General features: G+C 57.4%; 1 protein-coding gene across 1 annotated transcript in view; it reads left to right on the forward strand.

Annotated features, from left to right (window-relative positions):
- The first annotated feature begins 9047 nt into the window (after positions 1–9047).
- LOC125686152 (uncharacterized) overlaps positions 9048–23072 on the forward strand; it is a 94572-nt gene continuing 80547 nt past the window's right edge. Inside the window, exons 1-6 of the mRNA XM_048929871.1 lie at positions 9048–9235; positions 10406–10474; positions 10797–10856; positions 11731–11826; positions 14097–14192; positions 16410–16505. Of these exons, the coding sequence (XP_048785828.1) occupies positions 9130–9235; positions 10406–10474; positions 10797–10856; positions 11731–11826; positions 14097–14192; positions 16410–16505 (523 nt within the window). The 5' untranslated portion in view covers positions 9048–9129. The remainder of the gene's footprint in view (positions 9236–10405; positions 10475–10796; positions 10857–11730; positions 11827–14096; positions 14193–16409; positions 16506–23072) is intronic.

The raw sequence follows: 23072 nt of genomic DNA on the forward strand, positions 1-23072 counted from the left end.
CTAAACACACAGTCAGAGAGACTGGCACCGGCCAAGGGACCTGAAGCCACAGCTTGAGTGGCCTGCACCAACCCTGGGTTGAAGCCCAGCCAGAGAGGCTGCACTGGAACTGGGCCTAAACCTGGAGCCACAGCACGAGAAGCTGGCACCAGCTTCGGGCCTGAAGTCTGAAGCTCCAGCCAGAGAGCCAGCACCAGCCTTGGGCCATAATGCCGCGGTTACAGCCACAGGGGCAGCGCCAGAGCCGGGGCTGACAGCCACACCTACAGCCGGGCGGGCTGGCAACGGCCATGGAGCCTAAAGCCAGTCCTGAAAGGCCGGCACCAGGCCTAGGCCTGACGCACAGCCCGAGAGGCCAGCACCAAGCCGAGGGCCCAAAGCCAGAGGCAGAGGCCGGCACCGGCCCTGGGCACAGCTGTGCCTTCCTGTTGCTCTCTGCTGATTCCTATAGGGCTCCACGGACCGCTCTGAGGCCATGCTGCTCCTTACTGGTTTTCACTTGGCCATGCTGCACTTTTCTGGTCCCTACTGCTCTGCACTCCTCCCAGCTCCTACTGGTTCCTCTGGGACCCCGCTGACCACGACGAGGCCATACTGCGTTTTTACTGGGCTGCACAAGGGTCGTCTTCACTTCTCTGTTGCTTTACTTCAAGTAACCCCCATTCATTTAACCCCATTCAACCCATTGGGTGAGTCCCAGGTTTCCTGTAATTTGGATCTGGGAGGCGTCCATTTCCTTCGCTTATGATGCAAGCACAGCGGTGATGCAGGCACTCGCTGAGGGCACAATGGTTGCTGGGCTGGAAGCGTTTGTGCCACCGCTGGAGAGCAGAGAGCTGTTGCTCTGGTGAGTGTGGTGCACACCGAGACTGAGCTCTGTGCTTTTCTTGAGGGATCATCCTTTGAGAGCCCACTGGGAGCAGCGCTGCGGCGTGTGCGTCAGCTGGGCACCGCTCCGGCTGAGCAGGCTGACCAGGTGAGCTGGGTTTGGTGCTGGCTGGGTGCCGGGAGATATCAGCAGGAAAGCTGGGCTGGGGAGGAGCTCCCAGGTCCAACGGTGCCCTTCTGCATGGCTGTATCCAGGGAAAATGGGTTCTTTTTCAGATTGCATCCCACGTTTCAGTGAGGATGACGAAAAGGCATTCCTCCCCTGGGAAATTGCTGCCGGGCCCCCACCTTCATGTCAGACCTGCAAAAGGAAGCAGAGCGCAGACTTCATAGGGTGCAACTTGTGCCTCCCTGCTCCGTGGGTTGCTTGGTGTGCCATACCCAGCAGGTGCTTCATCAAACCGCGCTGAAGTCACGGCAGAGAGCCAGGTGCTCAGCTGGGGACATGGGCGGTCAGCACACCTGTGGGGGAAAAGGGGACCTGGGGGCACTTGCTGACAGAAGCCATGGCAGTCAGACCCCAGCTGCAGCTAGTGATGGGCAGGCAGGTCTTGCAGCCAGCTGATTTCCAAGCATTGCCTTCCTCAAGAGACGACATTGCATGGCAGAAGAAAGCTGGGAAAATGCTTCTTCCTCATGGTCTTCCCCTTGTTGATGCTTTCTGTAGGTTCCTCTCCAAAAGGAGAACTCAGGAATCCAGGGTTTGCTCTCTTGGATCAATGGTGAGTTTGGGGCTGCAGAGCTGCAGGTGTGTGTTTGCACAGTGGGTGTGAGAAGGCTCTCATGGCCATTTGGGGGATGTTTTTGCATTTTCAGACGTGGCAAGAGCTGCTGAGGTCCCCCACGAGAACCCCAGCAGCCCTGCCCCCGGATGTTTGATCGCTGAGCTCCCTGCCAACCCCGGGGACAGCAGAGAGCTCAGCACACAGGCTGCCACCGGGACGCCCACCGACCCCTTCTGGGGGCTTCCTCCATCCCCCGGGTTCCTGGCTGAGCTGCAGTGCGGGCTGTCGGAGCAGCGCCCCGTCGTGCCACCAGCGAGCGCCCGGCTCAGCCCACGGCCGACCACCCTGGCCGTCAGCGCACCTCCCTCAGTGCAAACCGCACAGCCCACCGAGGAGGTGCAGCAAAGGCAGCCCCAGGAGGCTCAGGCTCACTCGCCCCCGTCGCCAGGCTCTGTCCCCAGCCGGGTGGCAGACAACAAGAACAGGGGCAGCACCAAGCAGGGGGCCAAGCGCCCTGCGCCTGCCGGCACCCCCCAGGAAGGGGAGAGCTCCCAGCAGGAGCAGCCCACCAGCAGCGCTCCTGCCAAGAAAAGGAAGCTGCCGCCCCGCGGGGAAAGAACAGAAAGGAAAGGCCGCAAACAGCCATGCCAACAGAGGCTGCCTGGGGCCGGCGCAGGAGCCAGCGGCAGCCAAGCGGGCACTGCCAGCGAGCTGCGCAAACATCTGCAGGACTGCATCCAGACGGTGCACCCGCTGGGGCAGAGGGTGACTGCGGTGGGCCCGGTGCGCCAGCCACCCTCTGTGCAGCCCCAACCCTCAGTCAGCGCTGGCCCTGCTGCCCTCCAGCCCCAAGGCAGCCATGCACACAAGGCAGAACCGACAGCTCCAGGCAGCACGGTGCAGGAGGAGGGAGCTGCCAAGGACGTGCTGCCGAGCTGCCCGCGCCCGTCCCCACAGAGGAGCTCAGCGCTGCGGAAGGACCTACCGCCATCACCACCACCACCACCAGCGCTGCCCCAGCAGCAGCCTCGGCCGTGGCGCCCCGTGGACTTTGTGCCCTGCGTGGCGCCGCAGGCGGGTGGCGGTGTAATACCGCTGGTGATGGAGGAGTCGCTGCCCATCACAGCCGAGCAGCGGCCTGAGAGGGAGCGCATGAAGAAGCTGGCCCAGGAAGAGCGGCAGCGGGCGGCCCAGCAGATGAAGATCGGCCCCGTGCAGTTCCTGGTGCAGCGGGAGATAGACATGGCCATCGCCGACCAGTACGGCTACCCGTAACCCTGCGCTCCTCGCCGGCCCGCAGCACCAGGCAGCAGCGGCAGCGTTCCAGGGGCACCGCCAGCAGCCCCATCTCTCCCCTCCACAACCGAGCCGTCCTCCAGAGTCAGCACAGCAGTGGGATGGGACGTTGTCTGGCTGCTCTGCTTACTGTGGGATGGGAATTTTAGCAATAGTGTTGTTTCTGTTACTCATTGTTTCTTATGATACATTATTAAAAGCTTTGCATTCCATTTGCTACGTCCCTCTGCCTGCAGTCGTTTGTGCCGTGCCACAGCCCCCCAGGTCCCCACGCCCACATTTTGGGGGAAAAACAGGGATTTCTGGGAGAAAACCCAACATTTAAGGGGAAAAACAGGGATTTCTGGGAGAAAAAAGCCACATTTAAGGGGAAAAACAAGGGAGAGCCATCTTAATTTCTGTTTTGTTACTTCAGATAACGCCATTGGGCGGCCCTCATATTGTTTGCTTACAATTTGGTACCAGCCCTGGTGACTTTGGGCCAGAGCCCCAAAGGCTGCATCCAGCCCAGGGGCTCACAGCCACAGCCACAGTTAGAGAGGCTGGCACACGGCCTGGGCCTAAAGATGCTGCCAGAGAAGCCGGGAGTGGCCCTGGGGCCTAAACACACAGTCAGAGAGACTGGCACCGGCCAAGGGACCTGAAGCCACAGCTTGAGTGGCCTGCACCAACCCTGGGTTGAAGCCCAGCCAGAGAGGCTGCACTGGAACTGGGCCTAAACCTGGAGCCACAGCACGAGAAGCTGGCACCAGCTTCGGGCCTGAAGTCTGAAGCTCCAGCCAGAGAGCCAGCACCAGCCTTGGGCCATAATGCCGCGGTTACAGCCACAGGGGCAGCGCCAGAGCCGGGGCTGACAGCCACACCTACAGCCGGGCGGGCTGGCAACGGCCATGGAGCCTAAAGCCAGTCCTGAAAGGCCGGCACCAGGCCTAGGCCTGACGCACAGCCCGAGAGGCCAGCACCAAGCCGAGGGCCCAAAGCCAGAGGCAGAGGCCGGCACCGGCCCTGGGCACAGCTGTGCCTTCCTGTTGCTCTCTGCTGATTCCTATAGGGCTCCACGGACCGCTCTGAGGCCATGCTGCTCCTTACTGGTTTTCACTTGGCCATGCTGCACTTTTCTGGTCCCTACTGCTCTGCACTCCTCCCAGCTCCTACTGGTTCCTCTGGGACCCCGCTGACCACGACGAGGCCATACTGCGTTTTTACTGGGCTGCACAAGGGTCGTCTTCACTTCTCTGTTGCTTTACTTCAAGTAACCCCCATTCAATTAACCCCATTCAACCCATTGGCTGAGTCCCAGGTTTCCTATAATTTGGATCTGGGAGGCGTCCATTTCCTTCGCTTATGATGCAAGCACAGCGGTGATGCAGGCACTCGCTGAGGGCACAATGGTTGCTGGGCTGGAAGCGTTTGTGCCACCGCTGGAGAGCAGAGAGCTGTTGCTCTGGTGAGTGTGGTGCACACCGAGACTGAGCTCTGTGCTTTTCTTGAGGGATCATCCTTTGAGAGCCCACTGGGAGCAGCGCTGCGGCGTGTGCGTCAGCTGGGCACCGCTCCGGCTGAGCAGGCTGACCAGGTGAGCTGGGTTTGGTGCTGGCTGGGTGCCGGGAGATATCAGCAGAAAAGCTGGGCTGGGGAGCAGTTCCCAGCTCCGGCGGTGCCCCTCAGCATGGCTGTTTGCAGGGAAATGGTTCTTGCTGAGATTGCATCCCACGTTTCGGTGAGGATGATGAGATGTCCTTCCTCCCCTGGAAATTCACTGCTGAGCCCCCGCCTTCACGTCCGACATTGAAAAGCAAGGAGAGCACAGGCTTCTCAGAGCACAGCTCGTGCCCCCTGCCCCATGGATGGCTGGGTGCAGAGCTGTTGAGGAGATGGAGAAGGGTGCTTGCTGACACAGCCGTGGCTGGACCTGGTGGCAGGCAGCTCTTGCAGCCCACTGCCTTCCAGATGCTGCACTCCTCAAGAGACTGCATGGTGCGGCAGAAGAAAGCTGGGAAGATGCTTCTTCCTCCTGATTTTTCACTGGTGGATGCTTTCTGCAGGGTTCCTGTCCAAAAGGAGATTTTGGGCATCGAGGAAGAGTGAAGCCAGCTCTTTCCAGGAGCGGGGGAAGTTCCTGTGCAGAGAGCCATCGGAGCTTGGGCTTCCTCTGAGACTTCAGCCGTCATGTCTCAGCATGGAGACGAGCGCGGCTCCAGTTCCCGCTGTGTGAGAGCAAAGGTAGGGCTGGGTATCTTTTGCTTGGTGTTTCTTCCTTTGTTTCTGTTTTCAAGGGGAAGGGGTGGAGCGGGGGGAGCCCTGCTGGTCCTTTGGGACCTCAGGAACTGGTTGGGTTCTGCGCTGGCTGACAGCCTGGGCTAATAGCATGGGCATGGCTCAGGCCGTGTTTTCCCTCAGTGATCACGAACATCTCAGCACTCTGCCATCCCATCCCTGGCACGACCTGGAAGCTCTGTGCAAACCTTGGCTGCCCGTTCCCTCCAACGTTTCTTCTTTCTCTCCTCAGAAGCAGCGCAGCGCGGTTCCCCGTGTTTGGGAGCAGAGATCCCATGGCGCCTGGCAGCGCACAGAGGGGCGCAATGGGGACGGGCCGTCCTCACTGCCACCCAAAAGTGAGTTTCTGCAGTCCTCTGTCATGGAGGATGGAGGAATGAATGTTGAGTATTACTTCTGAGCGGCTGCAGTGCTGCAGGGATGTCCAGTAACCATGGCGGAAGCATTAGAAAGGCCGACAGCAACAGCTGATGGCAGCAGTGAGACAGAAGTCTGTGTGCAAGTGGTGCTGCTCAGAGCTGAGCGCATTCCCTCTAGGGACAAGAGATCCGTGTCTCGACGTTTGCACCCGGTAGCATTTTGTTTGCTGGTGCAGCTTTGCTCTGCAGAATGCAGAGCTGTCAGGCAGTCCGGGGTTCCTCTGCTGCCATCTGACAGGCATGAGAGCAGTACTGCTCTGTGTAAGCACAGCGCAGTTTAAAGACCAGTTTCTGCTCTGGCTGTAGAACAGCGTCTTCTGGTTTTGGGGCTGGGTGTGGGCTGACAGGACAGTGCTGCTCCTGGTGTCTGTGCAATCACACTCCATCTGTCGTTGCAGGGACGGAGCCTGCGCGTCCGTGGGATGGTGCCGGGCACGGGGGGAAACGGAAAGCCTCCCCAGGTAAGGAGCTCCTGTGAGCTGTGCTGTGGGTGCTGCCTCTAAGGAGGGCTGCATGCAGGGCTGTGTGTGATGGAGGAGAGAGGAAAGGGCGCTGCAGATCTGTGCTGACTGCACAAGTGGCACAAGGCTGTAGCAGCAGAAAGGAAATTGAAGAAACTACACTTGAAGACCAGAAGTTTGGTTGACTGTGCTAAAATACTCCTCCAAAGAGATGCTCTTCATGTCTCTGTTTCCTTTCTGTCAGAAGCTGATGCAAGCAGCCTTCCAGCCAAGCGCAGCCTTGCAGAAAGGCAAGGCAGAAGCACTGAGTGTGGCACAGCACCCAAGAGAGGTACGGACACCCAGCAGGCACCTGGGTTTGGGGCACTGTCTTTCTAGCTGGGCTCTCTGTTCTTTCTGGGACTGACGTTGTTGTGTGTTGCTTGAGGTATTAATCCCTGGGATCTACTGTTACCTTCCTGTCCCGTTTTGTAATCTCAACCCAACGTTCACCCAAGATGCTAAGATTCCTTACTGCAGATTTCCTGGTATTGTGGCCCATTGTGCAGACTGAAAGCACTGGGCTCTCGTTGTATCTCCTTGCTTCTCTTTTCTGGATTATAACAGACAGAGGTGCTGAGTCCGAGGCAAAGATCGACCCGAAAGCGGTGCAGGAAGTGCTTTCTGGGAGAGCTCGTCTCCAGGCTGGGGGGCTTCCTCCATCAGCAGGTCCCAGCTCGGGGGGAAGACCTGCCCCTGCCGTGTGCCCCCGCTCTGTCTCCGAGTCCCTGGCTGGATGCAAACGCAAGGGCTTGGAAGAAGAGCTGCAAACAGCACAGCTGCCTGCCTGCAAAAGAGCCAGAGGTCAGAGCGGAGGCAGCGTGCCGGCTCCAGCAGCACAGCCTGGGCCTGCTGCAGCACGGAGCCCCAAGCTGACAGGTAAGCAGGCGCTGTGCTGCCGCCCTGCAGGGCAGGTGCTGCCCTTCTCGAGCACACCGAGGCTGCACAGGGTTGGCTTTGCTTTTTCCTTCTCTGCAGAGGGGAAAAGAGTTGAAGCCTCCAAAGTCCCAAGGCAGTGAGGTGCCACAGTATGTAACCCCGTCTCTTTAACCGCACGCTGGTCTTCTGTTTGTCCCCCTGGAAATGTCATTCCCTGAGAGGCTTCCTGCTCGAATTTCCCCGGTCTTTTTTCTGCCTTCTTTTGTGGCACCCATGAATTCATTTTTATTCTTGCTTTATAGCAAGAAGACGACGACAGAAAGAGAGGAGAAGGGAACTGAAGAAGGCTTCCCTCAGGGCTGCAGCTGCACGTGCAGAGGTGAGTCCTTGGGGAGCACAGACACGGCTCTCGTTGCTCTCAGTGCCTCTGTCTGACAGCCGTGACGGATGCTGTAAGGTCCTGAGGGCAGTGATGTCCCAGAGAAACACCCAGCTGTGTGTCTGAGGAAGTCACGCTGTCAGTGAGAGCTGCCCAGGGGAGCTTGGGTGCCTTCCTCTGCCTTCAGAAGGACACTGCTGGCAACGGCCGGAGGGTTTTGCTGCCATAAAGAGCCTTGCCATGTCGAGCACTGCAACCTTGGAAACCTCGTTCCCCCAGCAGAGCAGGAATCTTAGCATAGGCAGCTGCTGTGGGAAGTAACGCCAGTGACCTGAATGGCAGGAACGTGCTGTGCTGCATGGGGCCGTGCTGCAAGAGTCCTGCTCAGCCTTGCTTAAGGAGATCTTAAGGAGAGTTTCTGTCCTGTTCCTACACTCGCTCTGTTTCTTTCCAGTCCTCTGCCATGAACAGCCTGGTGGAGATGATGCAGAAGCTGCAGCTGAACGACTGAGAGGAGCAGCATCAGCAGGCAGTGCTCCAAGGGCCACCCAACTCCAACTCCAACTCAGGTTGTGGTCAATAAAAAACATCACCAGTAGAGATGGACACTGCCACGGTTCTGTGTTTCTTTGTTTTTGGGTGTGCTGCCCTGTTCTTTTTCTGGCCTTCGGTGTCTGGAGGGGGACTGCGAGAAAGAAGGGCAAAGAGTGAGAGAGTTGAGATGGGACGGATGGCAGAAGTCTGTTACAATAAGGGTGGCACTGGAGCAGGGACGCCGTCATGGGAAAAAAGGGACATTGAAGGGGAAAAACAGGGATTTCTGGGAGAAATCCCCAGATTTAAGGGGAAAAAAAGAGGGATTAATGGGAGAAAATCCCAGCTTTAATGGGAAAAACAAAGTTTTCTGGGAGAAAAAGCCACATTTAATGGGAAAACCAGGGATTAATGGGAGAAAATCCCAGATTTAAGGGGAAAAAACAGGGATTTCTGGGACAAAAAGATACATGTAATGGGAAAAACAGGGATTTCTGGGAGAAAACCTTTGATTTAAGGGGAAAAAACAAAGATTTCTAGGAGAAAACCCCAGATTGAAGGGGAAAAAACAGGGATTTCTGGGAGAAAACCCCACATTTTTGGGGAAAGACCAGGATTTCTGGGAGAAAAAGCCACATTAAAGGTGAAAAACAGGGATTTCTGGTAGAAAGCCCCAGATTTAAGGGGGAAAAAACAGGGATTTCTGGGAGAAAACCCCAGATTTAGGGGGGGAAAACAGGGATTTCTGGGAGAAAACCCCAGATTTAGGGGGAAAAACAGGGATTAAAGGGTTTTCTGCCAGCAATCCCAGGCGTTCCCTTGAAATCTGGGATTTTCTGCCACAAAAACACTGCGAGCCCCTCCACCATCGCAGCTCCACGCCGCCTCCGGCCACTCATTGGTCAGGGCCAGTTCCGGCCCGTTCGTGCCTCTCATTGGCCAGCGGCAGCTCCGTCCCGCCCCCGGACTCTCATTGGTCAGGGCCAGTTCCGGCCCGTTCATGCCTCTCATTGGCCAGCTGCAGCTCCGTCCCGCCCCCGGACTCTCATAGGTCAGAGGCAGTTCCGGCCCGTTCGTGCCTCTCATTGGTCAGCGGCAGCTCCGCCGGCTCCGATTGGCTGAGGCGCAGCACGCGGGAACGGCCGTTGGCAGCCGGCTCTCCCCTCAGACGGTGCTGGTCACACAGCCGCTGCGCGCCGGAGCTCTGGGCAGCGCCGAGACGGAGCCGCGGCATGAAGGGAGCGGTGCGAGCACAGCGGTGCCGAAGCCGGGATGGACGGAGAGCAGCACCGGGACAGAGAAGGAAGCGTGCGCGGCCATCAGCCACCTCCGTGTGGGGTGAGGGGCTGGGAGCGGGGCTGGGATGTGGGGATGTGGATGGAGACAGGATGGGGTGTGGGGAAGTGGGATATATATGGGACGGGCTGAGGATATGGGATGGATGTGGGATCGGTATGGGGCTCCCGGGAGCTGTGGGAGAGATAGAGGGGGCTGATGGGGCAATAGAGGGGGCGAGGAAGCTGTGGGGAGCTGGGGAGGGCTGCGGGGAGCTGCAGAAGGCTGTTGGGGTGCAGGGAGGCACAGGGGGCTGGAGTGGGCTGTGGCAGGGGATTGGGGTATATGGGGTGCAGGGGTGGGTCTGGGGGATTTGGGGCAATAGAGGGCGGTGAGGGGGTTCTGTGGGGACACGGTGCTATAGGGAAACATTCCTGTGCTTGTGGCCCCAGTTCCCAGCTCCCCAGACTGAGATGTACGGCTGCAGCTCGGCACACAGCTTCTTTGGGGCGGCTCTTGGGGGGGTTTGTGGAAGGGCTCCAGGGGCTGGGGAGAGCTGTGGGGAGGGATGTAGGGGGCTGGGGGAGGATATAGGAGAACGTGGCTGTACAGATGTCTGTAAAAACAAAAGGAAAAAAGATAACGAGAAAAAGCCAAGTAAAAAGTGAAGAATAAGAGCTAAGAGAAGAATGGCTGGCAAGAAATACGGAGAGAGCAACGCACAGCATTGCAAAGGAAAGCCAGGCAAGAGTAGCAGCAAAAGGCAGGAGAATCCAGATGAATTCCATGAAGAGCAAGAGAGGAAAGTTGGGCATAAGGCAAGGGGGAAGGGGAGGGGAAAGGGAGAAAAGAGGGGGGAGGGGAGGGCAGGGGAAGGACAAGAGGAAGGAGAAAATGGATGGGAGGGGAGGGGAGGGGAGGAGGGGTGAGGAGGCTTGAAGGGAAAATGTGGCTGAAGAAGCTTTAGTGTGAGATGCAGCAGGGATTTCCCAGTACGAAAGCCCTGATGGCTGTGTGCCCTTGCGAGCGGTCCCAGCGGCGCGTTGCACGTGGCCTGCAGAGAGCATTTGGGAAGCTGCCCAGTGCCAGGCTCCAGGTCGCCCTGGCCGCTCTGCAGCCTTGGCGATCACGGCCCGAGTCTCCCATCGCTTTACCTGAGCCTTCCCCAGTCCGTAGGGGAAAAGGAGATCTCGATGTGCCATGGGAACGTGGCTCCCCTGTTCTTGATTCTAGATGAGGGCGCTGATGCTCCTTATCCAGAGGATTGGGTGGATGCTGCTTTTGTGCCTCGGGAAACCAGAGGTAAGTTGTGAGGGTCCTTGAAGGCAGGAAGAATTGGTGCTGTCGTAGTTTATGCAGGCACTTAAGAGCCTGCAAAGGTCTTTCAGGTCTCTTTGTGCCTTGAAGGCCCTGTTCTGTACACAGAGCAGTCCTGAGTGTTTCTTTCTGTGGGGAAGTGTCCCATTTCAGTGGGAAAGCAGCCCTTGCTACTCTTTGGTTTGCCGTTTGGGCCATGTCTTTCCCCGACCTGCCGCCAGTCCTCGCAGGTCACTGCAGAAATAGCAGGCGCCAAGGTGCAGCGGAAGCTGTCCTCACCTGTGTCTGATCACAGCTGTGCCTGCAGGTCCTCTTGGTGAAGCACCGAAGCGGATTCCTGTTGCTGAGCCTGGGCTGGATGCCAGAGGTGAGTCGCCAGCCTTCATCTCATGCTCTCTGCTCGTATGTGGCTGCGGCTGCTGGGTTGTGCTGGCATGTACCTGGACGTACTGGGATTTGTTGGGTTGGAACTGGGCTGGTGCTGGGATGTGCTGGGCTGGTGCTGGGATGTGGCTGGGATGGGGCTTGGAGGTGCATGGATGGGGCTGGGATGTGATGTGATGTGGGTGTGATGTACTGGGATGGTGGTTGGATGGTATGGAATGGGGCTGGGATGTGGTGGGACGTACTGGGATGTTCTGGAATGGGGCTGGAGTGTGCTGGGATATGCTGAGTTGGTGCTGGGATGGGGCTGGGATGTGCTGGGATGTGCTGGCATGGCGTGAGATGGTGTGGGATGGGGCTGGGAGGTGCTGGGAAAGTGAGGAATAGTATGGGATGTCTGGGTTGTGCTGGGATGTGCTGGGATCATCCTTGGACATGCTGGGATGTTGTGGGATGGTGCTGGTGTGTGCTGAGATGGTGCTGGGATGTTCTGTGATGGTGTGGGATGTGCTGGAATGGTGCTGAGATGGTGCTGGGATGTTCTGTGATGGTGTGGGATGTGCTGGAATGGTGCTGAGATGATGCTGAGCGCCAGCCAGCTGCCCACCTGGCAGCTCTGCAACTTGCATAACTCTGCTCCGCAGCTGCGTAGATGGCAGCGTGTGATGGAAAGTTGTCCTCAGCCTTTGGGTGCAGAAGTGCCTGCAGGGAAGGCCGGGCCAAAATCCTTGGCTGCCTGCCGTGCTGGAGCCCCACAGGCGTCCCAGGGGTGGCTGTTGTCTGTATTGACTTCACCCAAAGTCCATTCAGTTCAGTCCTTTGTTTGTCTGCAATGTATTTTCGTGCTTTGTGTTCAGGTCCTGAGAGACGGAGAGAGGCATGGAGAATTGGAGAATATCCGCAGAGGCTCTGCCATGTCCTGAAGGAAATGGTGGAGGAGAAGGCAGCACACGGTGGGTGTCTTTGTGTCTGTTCACTGAAGGACTGGGGAAGCTGAGTTTCTGGGTGGATACATGGGTGGGATACAGCTGCTGGGATGGGGCTGGGATGTGCTGGGATGTGCCTGGATGTGCAGGGAAGGTATGGAATAGTGCACGATGTGCTGGGATGGGGCTCAGATGTGCTGGGATGTGCTAGGATTGGCCTGGGATGTTGCTGGGATGGGATGGGATGGGGCTGGGATGGTGTGGGATGTCCTGGGATGTACTGGGATGGGGCTGGGACATACTGGGATGTGCTGGCATGGAACTGGGATGTTCTGGCATGTGCTTGGATGGTGTGGGAATGTCTTGGGATGTGCTGGGATGGTGTGGGATTGTGATGGGATGGTGGTGGGATGGTGGTGGGATGTGCTGGGGCGTACTGGGATGGTCTGGGATGGGGCGTACTGGGATGGTCTGGGATGGGGCTTGGATGTGCTGGGTGTGCTGGGGTGGGGCTGGAATGTGCTGGGATGGTCTGGGATGTTCTGTGATGGCATGAGATGGTGTGGGATGGGGCTGGGACATGATGTGATGTGGCAGTGTTGTGCTGGGATGGGGCTGGGATGTACTGGGATGGTGCTGGGATGTGCTTCAATGGTGCTGGGATGTGCTTCAATGGTGCTGGAATGTACTGGAATGGTGCTGGGTTGTGCAGGGCTGGTGTGGGATGATGCTGGGATATGGTGGGATGTGCTGGAATGAGCTAGGAAGGTGTCAGAAGGTTCTGCGATGGTGCTGGGATGGGCCTGGGATGTGGTGGGCTGGTGCTGGGTTGTGCTGCGAAGTGTTGGGATGTTGTGGGATGCAGCGGCTGGGATGAGATGTGCTGGGATGTGCTGGGATCATCCTTGGACATGCTGGGGAGTTGTGGGATGGTGCTGATGTGTGCTGGGATGTGCTGGGATGTTCTGTGATGGTGTGGGATGGTGTGTGATGGGGCTGGGCGGTGCTGGGATCGTGAGGAATAGTATGGGATGTCTGGGTTGTGCTGGGATGGTGTGGGATGGTGCTGGGATGTTGCTGGGATGTTCTGGGATGTGCTGGGATGGTGTGGGAATGTGCAAGGATGGGGCTGGAATGGTGCTGCCGTGTGCTGGGATCATGTGGGAATGTGTTGCGATGGGGCTGGGATGTGCTGCACTGGTGCTGGGATGTGCTGGGATGTGATGGTATGTTCTGTAATGGTGTGGCATGTGCTGGGATGTGCTTGAATGGTGCTGGGTTGTCCTGTGACGGGTCTGGGATGAGCTGGGATGTTCTGGGATGGTTCTGGGAAGGTTTGGGATGGTTCTGGGATATGTTGGGATGCAGTGGGCTGGTGCTGGGATGTGCTGGGACGTGCTGGGTTGATATGGAATTGTGTGGAACGTGCTGGGTTGTGCTGGGATGGGGCTGGGACAGGCTGGCATGTTGTGGGATGGTGCTGCAATGTACTGGGATGGTGTGGGATGGGGCTGGGATGGTGCTGGTTTGTGGTGTGACGGTGTGGAGGATGTGTGATGGTGCTGGGATCGTGCTGGGATCGTGTGGAATAGTATGGGTTGCGCTGGGACAGTGCTGGCATGTGCTGGGATGGGGCTGGGATGTTCTGGAGTGGTGCTGGGTTGTGCAGGGATGACGTGAGATGAGCTGAGATGTGGTGGGATGTGCTGTAATGGTGCTCGGATGTGCTGGGAAGGTACTGCAATGAGGCTGTGATGTGCTGGGATGTTCTGGGAAGGTGCTGGGAAGGTGTGTGATGGGGCTGGGAGGTGCTGGGGAAGTGAGGAATAGTATGGAATGTCTGGGTTGTGCTGGGATGTGCAGGGATCATCCTTGGACATGCTGGGATGTGGTGGGCTGGTGCTGGTATGTGCTGAGACGGTGCTGGGATGTTCTGTGATGGTGTGGGATGTGCTGGAATGGTGCTGGGATGTTCTGTGATGGTGTGGGATGTGCTGGAATGGTGCTGAGATGGTGCTGGGATGCTGAGCGCCAGCCAGCTGCCCACCTGGCAGCTCTGCAACTTGCATAACTCTGCTCCGCAGCTGCGTAGATGGCAGCGTGTGATGGAAAGTTGTCCTCAGCCTTTGGGTGCAGAAGTGCCTGCAGGGAAGGCCGGGCCAAAATCCTTGGCTGCCTGCCGTGCTGGAGCCCCACAGGCGTCCCAGGGGTGGCTGTTGTCTGTATTGACTTCACCCAAAATCCATTCAGTTCAGTCCTTTGTTTGTCTGCAATGTATTTTCGTGCTTTGTGTTCAGGTCCTGAGAGACGGAGAGAGGCATGGAGAATTGGAGAATATCCGCAGAGGCTCTGCCATGTCCTGAAGGAAATGGTGGAGGAGAAGGCAGCACACGGTGGGTGTCTTTGTGTCTGTTCACTGAAGGACTGGGGAAGCTGAGTTTCTAGATGGATACATGGATGGGATGATGGGGCTGGGTTGTGCTGGGATGCCGCTGGGATGAGCTGGGTTGTACTGAGACGTGATGGGATGTGCTGGGTTGTACTTAGATGGGGCTGGGATGGTGCTGCGATGTGCAGGGATGGTGTGGGATGCAGCTGGGATGGTGCTGGGATGTGCTGTGATGGTGGTGTGGAGGGTGTGTGTTGGGGCTGGGAGGTGCTGGAATGGTGCTGGGGTCGTGTGGAATAGTATTGGATGTCTGGGTTGTACTGGGATGGGGATGGATGGTGCTGGTATGTTCTGGAGTGGTGCTGGGTTGTGCTGGGATGGTGTGGGATGATGCTGGGATGTGCTGGAATGAGCTGGGAAGGCGTCGGAAGGTTCTGGGTTGCGCTGGGAAGGTGATGGGATGTGCTGGGACGTGCTGGGTTATGCTGGGACGGTGCTGGGATGTACTGGAATGGTGTGGGATGTGCTGGGATCGTACTGCGATGAGGCTGGGATGTGCTGGGATGGTGCTGGTAAGGTGTGGGATGGTTCTGGGATTTGCTGTGAAGCGGTGGGCTGGTGCTGGGATGTCCTGCGATGGGGCTGGGATGTGGTGGGCTGGTGCTGTGTTGTGCTGCGAAGTGTTGGGATGTTGTGGGATGCAGCGGCTGGGATGAGATGTGCTGGGATGTGGTGGGCTGGTGCTGGGTTGTGCTGCGAAGTGTTGGGATGTTGTGGGATGCAGCGGCTGGGATGAGATGTGCTGGGATGTGGTGGGCTGGTGCTGGGTTGTGCTGCGAAGTGTTGGGATGTTGTGGGATGCAGCGGCTGGGATGAGATGTGCTGGGATGTGCTGGGATCATCCTTGGACATGCTGGGGTGTTGTGGGAAGGGGTTGGGATGTGCTGGGATGGTGTGGGATGGTGTGTGATGGGGCTGGGAGGTGCTGGGATCGTGACGAATAGTATGGGATGTCTGGGTTGTGCTGGGATGTGCTGTGATTTGCTGTGATGTGCTGGGACTGTGCTTGGACTTGCTGGGATGTTGTGGAGTGGTGCTGGGATGTGCTGGGATGTGCTGGAGTGGTGTGGGAATGAGCAAGGATGGGGCTGGAATGTGCTGGAATGGTGTGGGATGTGCTGGGATGTGATGGTATGTCCTGTAATGGTGTGGGATGTGCTGGGATGTGCTTGAATGGTGCTGGGTTGTGCTGGGATGGAGTGGGATGAACTGGGATGGTGTGGGATTGTGCTGGTATGGGGCTGGGATGTGCTTGGATCGGGCTGGAATGTTGCTGGGATGTTCTGGGATGGACCTGGGCTATTCTGGGATGTGCTTGAATGTTGCTGGGATGTGCTGGGATGGTGCTGACATGTGCTGGGATCATGTGGGAATGTGTTGCGATGGTGCTGGGATGTGCTGGGATGGTTCTGGGAATGTGTGGGATGGTTCTGGGGTATGCTGGGATGTTGTGGAATGGTGCTGGGGTGTCCTTGGATGGTGCTGGTATGGGGCTGGGATGTGCTGGGTTGTGCTGGGATGTTCTGCCATGGTGTGGGATGTGCTGGAATGGTGCTGAGATGGTGCTGGGATGTTCTGTGATGGTGTGGGATGTGCTGGAATGGTGCTGGAATGGTGCTGGGATGTTCTGTGATGGTGTGGGATGTGCTGGAATGGTGCTGAGATGGTGCTGGGATGCTCTGTCATGGTGTGGGATGTGCTGGAATGGTGCTGAGATGGTGCTGGGATGTTCTGTGATTGTGTGGGATGTGCTGGAATGGTGCTGAGATGGTGCTGGGATGTTCTGTCATGTTGTGGGATGTGCTGGAATGGTGCTGAGATGGTGCTGGGATGTTCTGCGATGGTGTGGGATGTGCTGGAATGGTGCTGAGATGGTGCTGAGATGATGCTGAGCGCCAGCCAGCTGCCCACCTGGCAGCTCTGCAACTTGCATAACTCTGCTCCGCAGCTGCGTAGATGGCAGCGTGTGATGGAAAGTTGTCCTCAGCCTTTGGGTGCAGAAGTGCCTGCAGGGAAGGCCGGGCCAAAATCCTTGGCTGCCTGCCGTGCTGGAGCCCCACAGGCGTCCCAGGGGTGGCTGTTGTCTGTATTGACTTCACCCAAAGTCCATTCAGTTCAGTCCTTTGTTTGTCTGCAATGTATTTTCGTGCTTTGTGTTCAGGTCCTGAGAGACGGAGAGAGGCATGGAGAATTGGAGAATATCCGCAGAGGCTCTGCCATGTCCTGAAGGAAATGGTGGAGGAGAAGGCAGCGCACGGTGGGTGTCTTTGTGTCTGTTCACTGAAGGACTGGGGAAGCTGAGTTTCTAGATGGATACATGGATGGGATGATGGGGCTGGGTTGTGCTGGGATGCCGCTGGGATGAGCTGGGTTGTACTGAGACGTGATGGGATGTGCTGGGTTGTACTTAGATGGGGCTGGGATGGTGCTGCGATGTGCAGGGATGGTGTGGGATGCAGCTGGGATGGTGCTGGGATGTGCTGTGATGGTGGTGTGGAGGGTGTGTGTTGGGGCTGGGAGGTGCTGGAATGGTGCTGGGGTTGTGTGGAATAGTATTGGATGTCTGGGTTGTACTGGGATGGGGATGGAATGTGCTGGGATGGTGCTGGTATGTTCTGGAGTGGTGCTGGGTTGTGCTGGGATGGTGTGGGATGATGCTGGGATGTGCTGGAATGAGCTGGGAAGGCGTCGGAAGGTTCTGGGTTGCGCTGGGAAGGTGATGGGATGTGCTGGGACGTGCTGGGTTATGCTGGGACGGTGCTGGGATGTACTGGAATGGTGTGGGATGTGCTGGGATCGTACTGCGATGAGGCTGGGATGTGCTGGGATGGTGCTGGTAAGGTGTGGGATGGTTCTGGGATTTGCTGTGAAGCGGTGGGCTGGTGCTGGGATGTCCTTGCGATGGGGCTGGGATGGGGCTGGGATGTGGTGGGCTGGTGCTGTGTTGTGCTGCGAAGTGTTGGGATGTTGTGGGATGCAGCGGCTGGGATGAGATGTGCTGGGATGTGCTGGGATCATCCTTGGACATGCTGGGGCGTTGTGGGAAGGGGTTGGGATGTGCTGGGATGGTGTGGGATGGTGTGTGATGGGGCTGGGAGTTGCTGGGATCGTGACGAATAGTATGGGATGTCTGGGTTATGCTGGGATGTGCTGTGATTTGCTGTGATGTGCTGGGACTGTGCTTGGACTTGCTGGGATGTTGTGGAGTGGTGCTGGGATGTGCTGGGATGTGCTGGAGTGGTGTGGGAATGAGCAAGGATGGGGCTGGAATGTGCTGGAATGGTGTGGGATGTGCTGGGATGTGATGGTATGTCCAGTAATGGTGTGGGATGTGCTGGGATGTGCTTGAATGGTGCTGGGTTGTGCTGGGATGGAGTGGGATGAACTGGGATGGTGTGGGATTGTGCTGGTATGGGGCTGGGATGTGCTTGGATCGGGCTGGAATGTTGCTGGGATGTTCTGGGATGGACCTGGGCTATTCTGGGATGTGCTTGAATGTTGCTGGGATGTGCTGGGATGGTGCTGACATGTGCTGGGATCATGTGGGAATGTGTTGCGATGGTGCTGGGATGTGCTGGGATGGTTCTGGGAATGTGTGGGATGGTTCTGGGGTATGCTGGGATGTTGTGGAATGGTGCTGGGGTGTCCTTGGATGGTGCTGGTATGGGGCTGGGATGTGCTGGGTTGTGCTGGGATGTTCTGCCATGGTGTGGGATGTGCTGGAATGGTGCTGAGATGGTGCTGGGATGTTCTGTGATGGTGTGGGATGTGCTGGAATGGTGCTGGAATGGTGCTGGGATGTTCTGTGATGGTGTGGGATGTGCTGGAATGGTGCTGAGATGGTGCTGGGATGTTCTGCGATGGTGTGGGATGTGCTGGAATGGTGCTGAGATGGTGCTGGGATGCTGAGCGCCAGCCAGCTGCCCACCTGGCAGCTCTGCAACTTGCATAACTCTGCTCCGCAGCTGCGTAGATGGCAGCGTGTGATGGAAAGTTGTCCTCAGCCTTTGGGTGCAGAAGTGCCTGCAGGGAAGGCCGGGCCAAAATCCTTGGCTGCCTGCCGTGCTGGAGCCCCACAGGCGTCCCAGGGGTGGCTGTTGTCTGTATTGACTTCACCCAAAGTCCATTCAGTTCAGTCCTTTGTTTGTCTGCAGTGTATTTTCGTGCTTTGTGTTCAGGTCCTGAGAGACGGAGAGAGGCATGGAGAATTGGAGAATATCCGCAGAGGCTCTGCCATGTCCTGAAGGAAATGCTGGAGGAGAAGGCAGCACACGGTGGGTGTCTTTGTGTCTGTTCACTGAAGGACTGGGGAAGCTGAGTTTCTAGATGGATACATGGATGGGATGATGGGGCTGGGTTGTGCTGGGATGCCGCTGGGATGAGCTGGGTTGTACTGAGACGTGATGGGATGTGCTGGGTTGTACTTAGATGGGGCTGGGATGGTGCTGCGATGTGCAGGGATGGTGTGGGATGCAGCTGGGATGGTGCTGGGATGTGCTGTGATGGTGGTGTGGAGGGTGTGTGTTGGGGCTGGGAGGTGCTGGAATGGTGCTGGGGTCGTGTGGAATAGTATTGGATGTCTGGGTTGTACTGGGATGGGGATGGATGGTGCTGGTATGTTCTGGAGTGGTGCTGGGTTGTGCTGGGATGGTGTGGGATGATGCTGGGATGTGCTGGAATGAGCTGGGAAGGCGTCGGAAGGTTCTGGGTTGCGCTGGGAAGGTGATGGGATGTGCTGGGACGTGCTGGGTTATGCTGGGACGGTGCTGGGATGTACTGGAATGGTGTGGGATGTGCTGGGATCGTACTGCGATGAGGCTGGGATGTGCTGGGATGGTGCTGGTAAGGTGTGGGATGGTTCTGGGATTTGCTGTGAAGCGGTGGGCTGGTGCTGGGATGTCCTGCGATGGGGCTGGGATGTGGTGGGCTGGTGCTGGGTTGTGCTGCGAAGTGTTGGGATGTTGTGGGATGCAGCGGCTGGGATGAGATGTGCTGGGATGTGCTGGGATCATCCTTGGACATGCTGGGGCGTTGTGGGAAGGGGTTGGGATGTGCTGGGATGGTGTGGGATGGTGTGTGATGGGGCTGGGAGGTGCTGGGATCGTGACGAATAGTATGGGATGTCTGGGTTATGCTGGGATGTGCTGTGATTTGCTGTGATGTGCTGGGACTGTGCTTGGACTTGCTGGGATGTTGTGGAGTGGTGCTGGGATGTGCTGGGATGTGCTGGAGTGGTGTGGGAATGAGCAAGGATGGGGCTGGAATGTGCTGGAATGGTGTGGGATGTGCTGGGATGTGATGGTATGTCCTGTAATGGTGTGGGATGTGCTGGGATGTGCTTGAATGGTGCTGGGTTGTGCTGGGATGGAGTGGGATGAACTGGGATGGTGTGGGATTGTGCTGGTATGGGGCTGGGATGTGCTTGGATCGGGCTGGAATGTTGCTGGGATGTTCTGGGATGGACCTGGGCTATTCTGGGATGTGCTTGAATGTTGCTGGGATGTGCTGGGATGGTGCTGACATGTGCTGGGATCATGTGGGAATGTGTTGCGATGGTGCTGGGATGTGCTGGGATGGTTCTGGGAATGTGTGGGATGGTTCTGGGGTATGCTGGGATGTTGTGGAATGGTGCTGGGGTGTCCTTGGATGGTGCTGGTATGGGGCTGGGATGTGCTGGGTTGTGCTGGGATGTTCTGTGATGGTGTGGGATGTGCTGGAATGGTGCTGAGATGGTGCTGGGATGTTCTGTCATGGTGTGGGATGTGCTGGAATGGTGCTGGAATGGTGCTGAGATGGTGCTGGGATGTTCTGTGATGGTGTGGGATGTGCTGGAATGGTGCTGAGATGATGCTGAGCGCCAGCCAGCTGCCCACCTGGCAGCTCTGCAACTTGCATAACTCTGCTCCGCAGCTGCGTAGATGGCAGCGTGTGATGGAAAGTTGTCCTCAGCCTTTGGGTGCAGAAGTGCCTGCAGGGAAGGCCGGGCCAAAATCCTTGGCTGCCTGCCGTGCTGGAGCCCCACAGGCGTCCCAGGGGTGGCTGTTGTCTGTATTGACTTCACCCAAAGTCCATTCAGTTCAGTCCTTTGTTTGTCTGCAATGTATTTTCGTGCTTTGTGTTCAGGTCCTGAGAGACGGAGAGAGGCATGGAGAATTGGCGATTATCTGCAGAGGCTCTGCCATGTCCTGAAGGAAATGGTGGAGGAGAAGGCAGCGCACGGTGGGTGTCTTTGTGTCTGTTCACTGAAGGACTGGGGAAGCTGAGTTTCTAGATAGATACATGGGTGGGATACAGCTGCTGGGATGGGGCTGGGATGAGCTGGGATGTGCCTGGATGTGCAGGGAAGGTATGAAATAGTGCACGATGTGCTGGGATGGTACTGGGATGGGGCTGGTATGTGCTGGGATGTGCTGGGAATGTATGGAATAGTGCACGATGTGCTGGAATGGGGCTCGGATGTGCTGGGATGTGCTAGGACTGGCCTGGGATGTTGCTGGTATGGGATGGGGCTGGGATGGTGTGGGATGACCTGGGATGTACTGGGACATACTGGGATGTGCTGGCATGGAACTGGGATGTTCTGGCATGTGCTTGGATGGTGTGGGAATGTCTTGGGATGTGCTGGGATGGTGTGGGATTGTGATGGGATGGTGGTGGGATGTGCTGGGACGTACTGGGATGGGGCTCGGATGTGCTGGGATGCACTGGCATGTTCTGTGATGGTGTGGGATGATATGTGATGTGGATGGCAGGTGCTGGAATGGTGCTGGGATCGTGTTGAGTAGTATTGGATGTCTGGGTTGTGCTGGAATGGTGCTCTGATGTGATGGGATGAGCTGCGATGATGCAGTTTTGGTGCTGGGATTTGGTGGGATGTCCTCGGATGGGGCTGGGATGGGGCTGGGACGTGCTGGGATGGTATGTAGTTGTGTGGAACGTGCTGGGTTGTGCTGGGATGGGGCTGGGACAGGCTGGCATGTTGTGGGATGGTGCTGCAATGTACTGGGATGGTGTGGGATGCCGCTGGGATGGTGCTGGTTTGTGCTGTGATGGAGGTGTGGAGGATGTGTGATGGGGCTGGGAGGTGCTGGAATGGTGCTGGGATGGTGTGGAATAGTATGGGATGTCTGGGTTGTGCAGGGATGTACTGGCATGTTCTGGAGTGATGCTGGGTTGTGCAGGGATGACGTGGGATGGTGCTGGGATGTGCTGGAATGAGCTGGGATGTGTTCGGATGTGCTGGGATGGTACTGCAATGAGGCTGGGATGTGCTGGGAAGGTGTGGGATGGTGGTGTGGAGGGTGTGTGATGGGGCTGGGAGGTGCTGGAATGGTGCTGGGGTCGTGTGGAATAGTATAGGATGTCTGGGTTGTGCTGGGATGGTGCTGGCATGTTCTGGAGTGATGCTAGGTTGTGCTGGGATGGTGTGGGATGATGCTGGGATGTGCTGGAATGAGCTGGGAAGGTGTCGGAAGGTTCTGGGTTGTGCTGGGAAGGTGATGGGATGTGCTGGGATGATACTGCGATGAGGCTGGGATGTTCTGTGATGTGCTGGGATGTTCTGGGATGGTGCTGGGAAGGTGTGGGATGGTTCTGGGATTTGCTGTGAAGCGGTGGGCTGGTGCTGGGATGTCCTGCGATGGTGCTGGTATGGGGCTGGGATGTGGTGGGCTGGTGCTGGGTTGTGCTGCGAAGTGTTGGGATGTTGTGGGATGCAGCGGCTGGGATGAGATGTGCTGGGATGTGCTGGGATCATCCTTGGACATGCTGGGGTGTTGTGGGAAGGGGTTGGGATGTGCTGGGATGTTGTGGGATGGTGTGTGATGGGGCTGGGAGGTGCTGGGATCGTGAGGAATAGTATGGGATGTCTGGGTTGTGCTGTGATGTGCTGGGACTGTGCTTGGACTTGCTGGGATGTTGTGGAGTGGTGCTGGGATGGTGTGGGAATGTGCAAGGATGGGGCTGGAATGTGCTGGAATGGTGTGGGATGTGCTGGGATGAGATGGTATGTTCTGTAATGGTGTGGGATGTGCTGGGATGTGCTTGAATGGTGCTGGGTTGTGCTGGGATAGAGTGGGATGAGCTGGGATGGTGCTGGGATGAGCTGGGATGTTCTGGGAAGGTTTGGGATGGTTCTAGGATATTCTGGGATGCAGTGGGCTGGTGCTGGGATGTGCTGGGATGTTCTGGGATGGTTCTGGGAAGGTTTGGGATGGTTCTGGGATATGTTGGGATGCAGTGGGCTGGTGCTGGGATGTGCTGGGATGGGGCTGGGACAGGCTGGCATGTTGTGGGATGGTGCTGCAATGTACTGGGATGGTGTGGGATGCAGCTGGGATGGTGCTGGGTTGTGCTGTGATGGCGTGGAGGATGTGTGATGGTGCTGGGATCGTGCTGGGATCGTGTGGAATAGTATGGGTTGTGCTGGGACGGTGCTGGCATGTGCTGGGATGGGGCTGGGATGTTCTGGAGTGGTGCTGGGTTGTGCAGGGATGACGTGGGATGAGCTGGGATGTGCTGGGATGTGCTGGAATGGTACTCGGATATGCTGGGATGGTACTGCAATGAGGCTGGGATGTGCTGTGATGTGCTGGGATGTTCTGTGATGGCGTGAGATGGTGTGGGATGGGGCTGTAATGTGGCAGTGATGTGCTGGGATGGGGCTGGGATGTTGCTGGGATGCACTGGGATGGTACTGGGATTCACTGGAATATGCTGGGATGTACTGGGATGGTGCGGGGATGGACCTGGGCTGTCCTGGGATGTGCTTCATGGTGCTGGAATGTACTGGGATGGTGCTGGGTTGTGCAGGGATGGCGTGGGA

This window comes from Lagopus muta, chromosome 32 (assembly GCF_023343835.1).
Source record: "Lagopus muta isolate bLagMut1 chromosome 32, bLagMut1 primary, whole genome shotgun sequence".
In the NCBI taxonomy this organism is placed as follows: Eukaryota; Metazoa; Chordata; class Aves; order Galliformes; family Phasianidae; genus Lagopus; species Lagopus muta.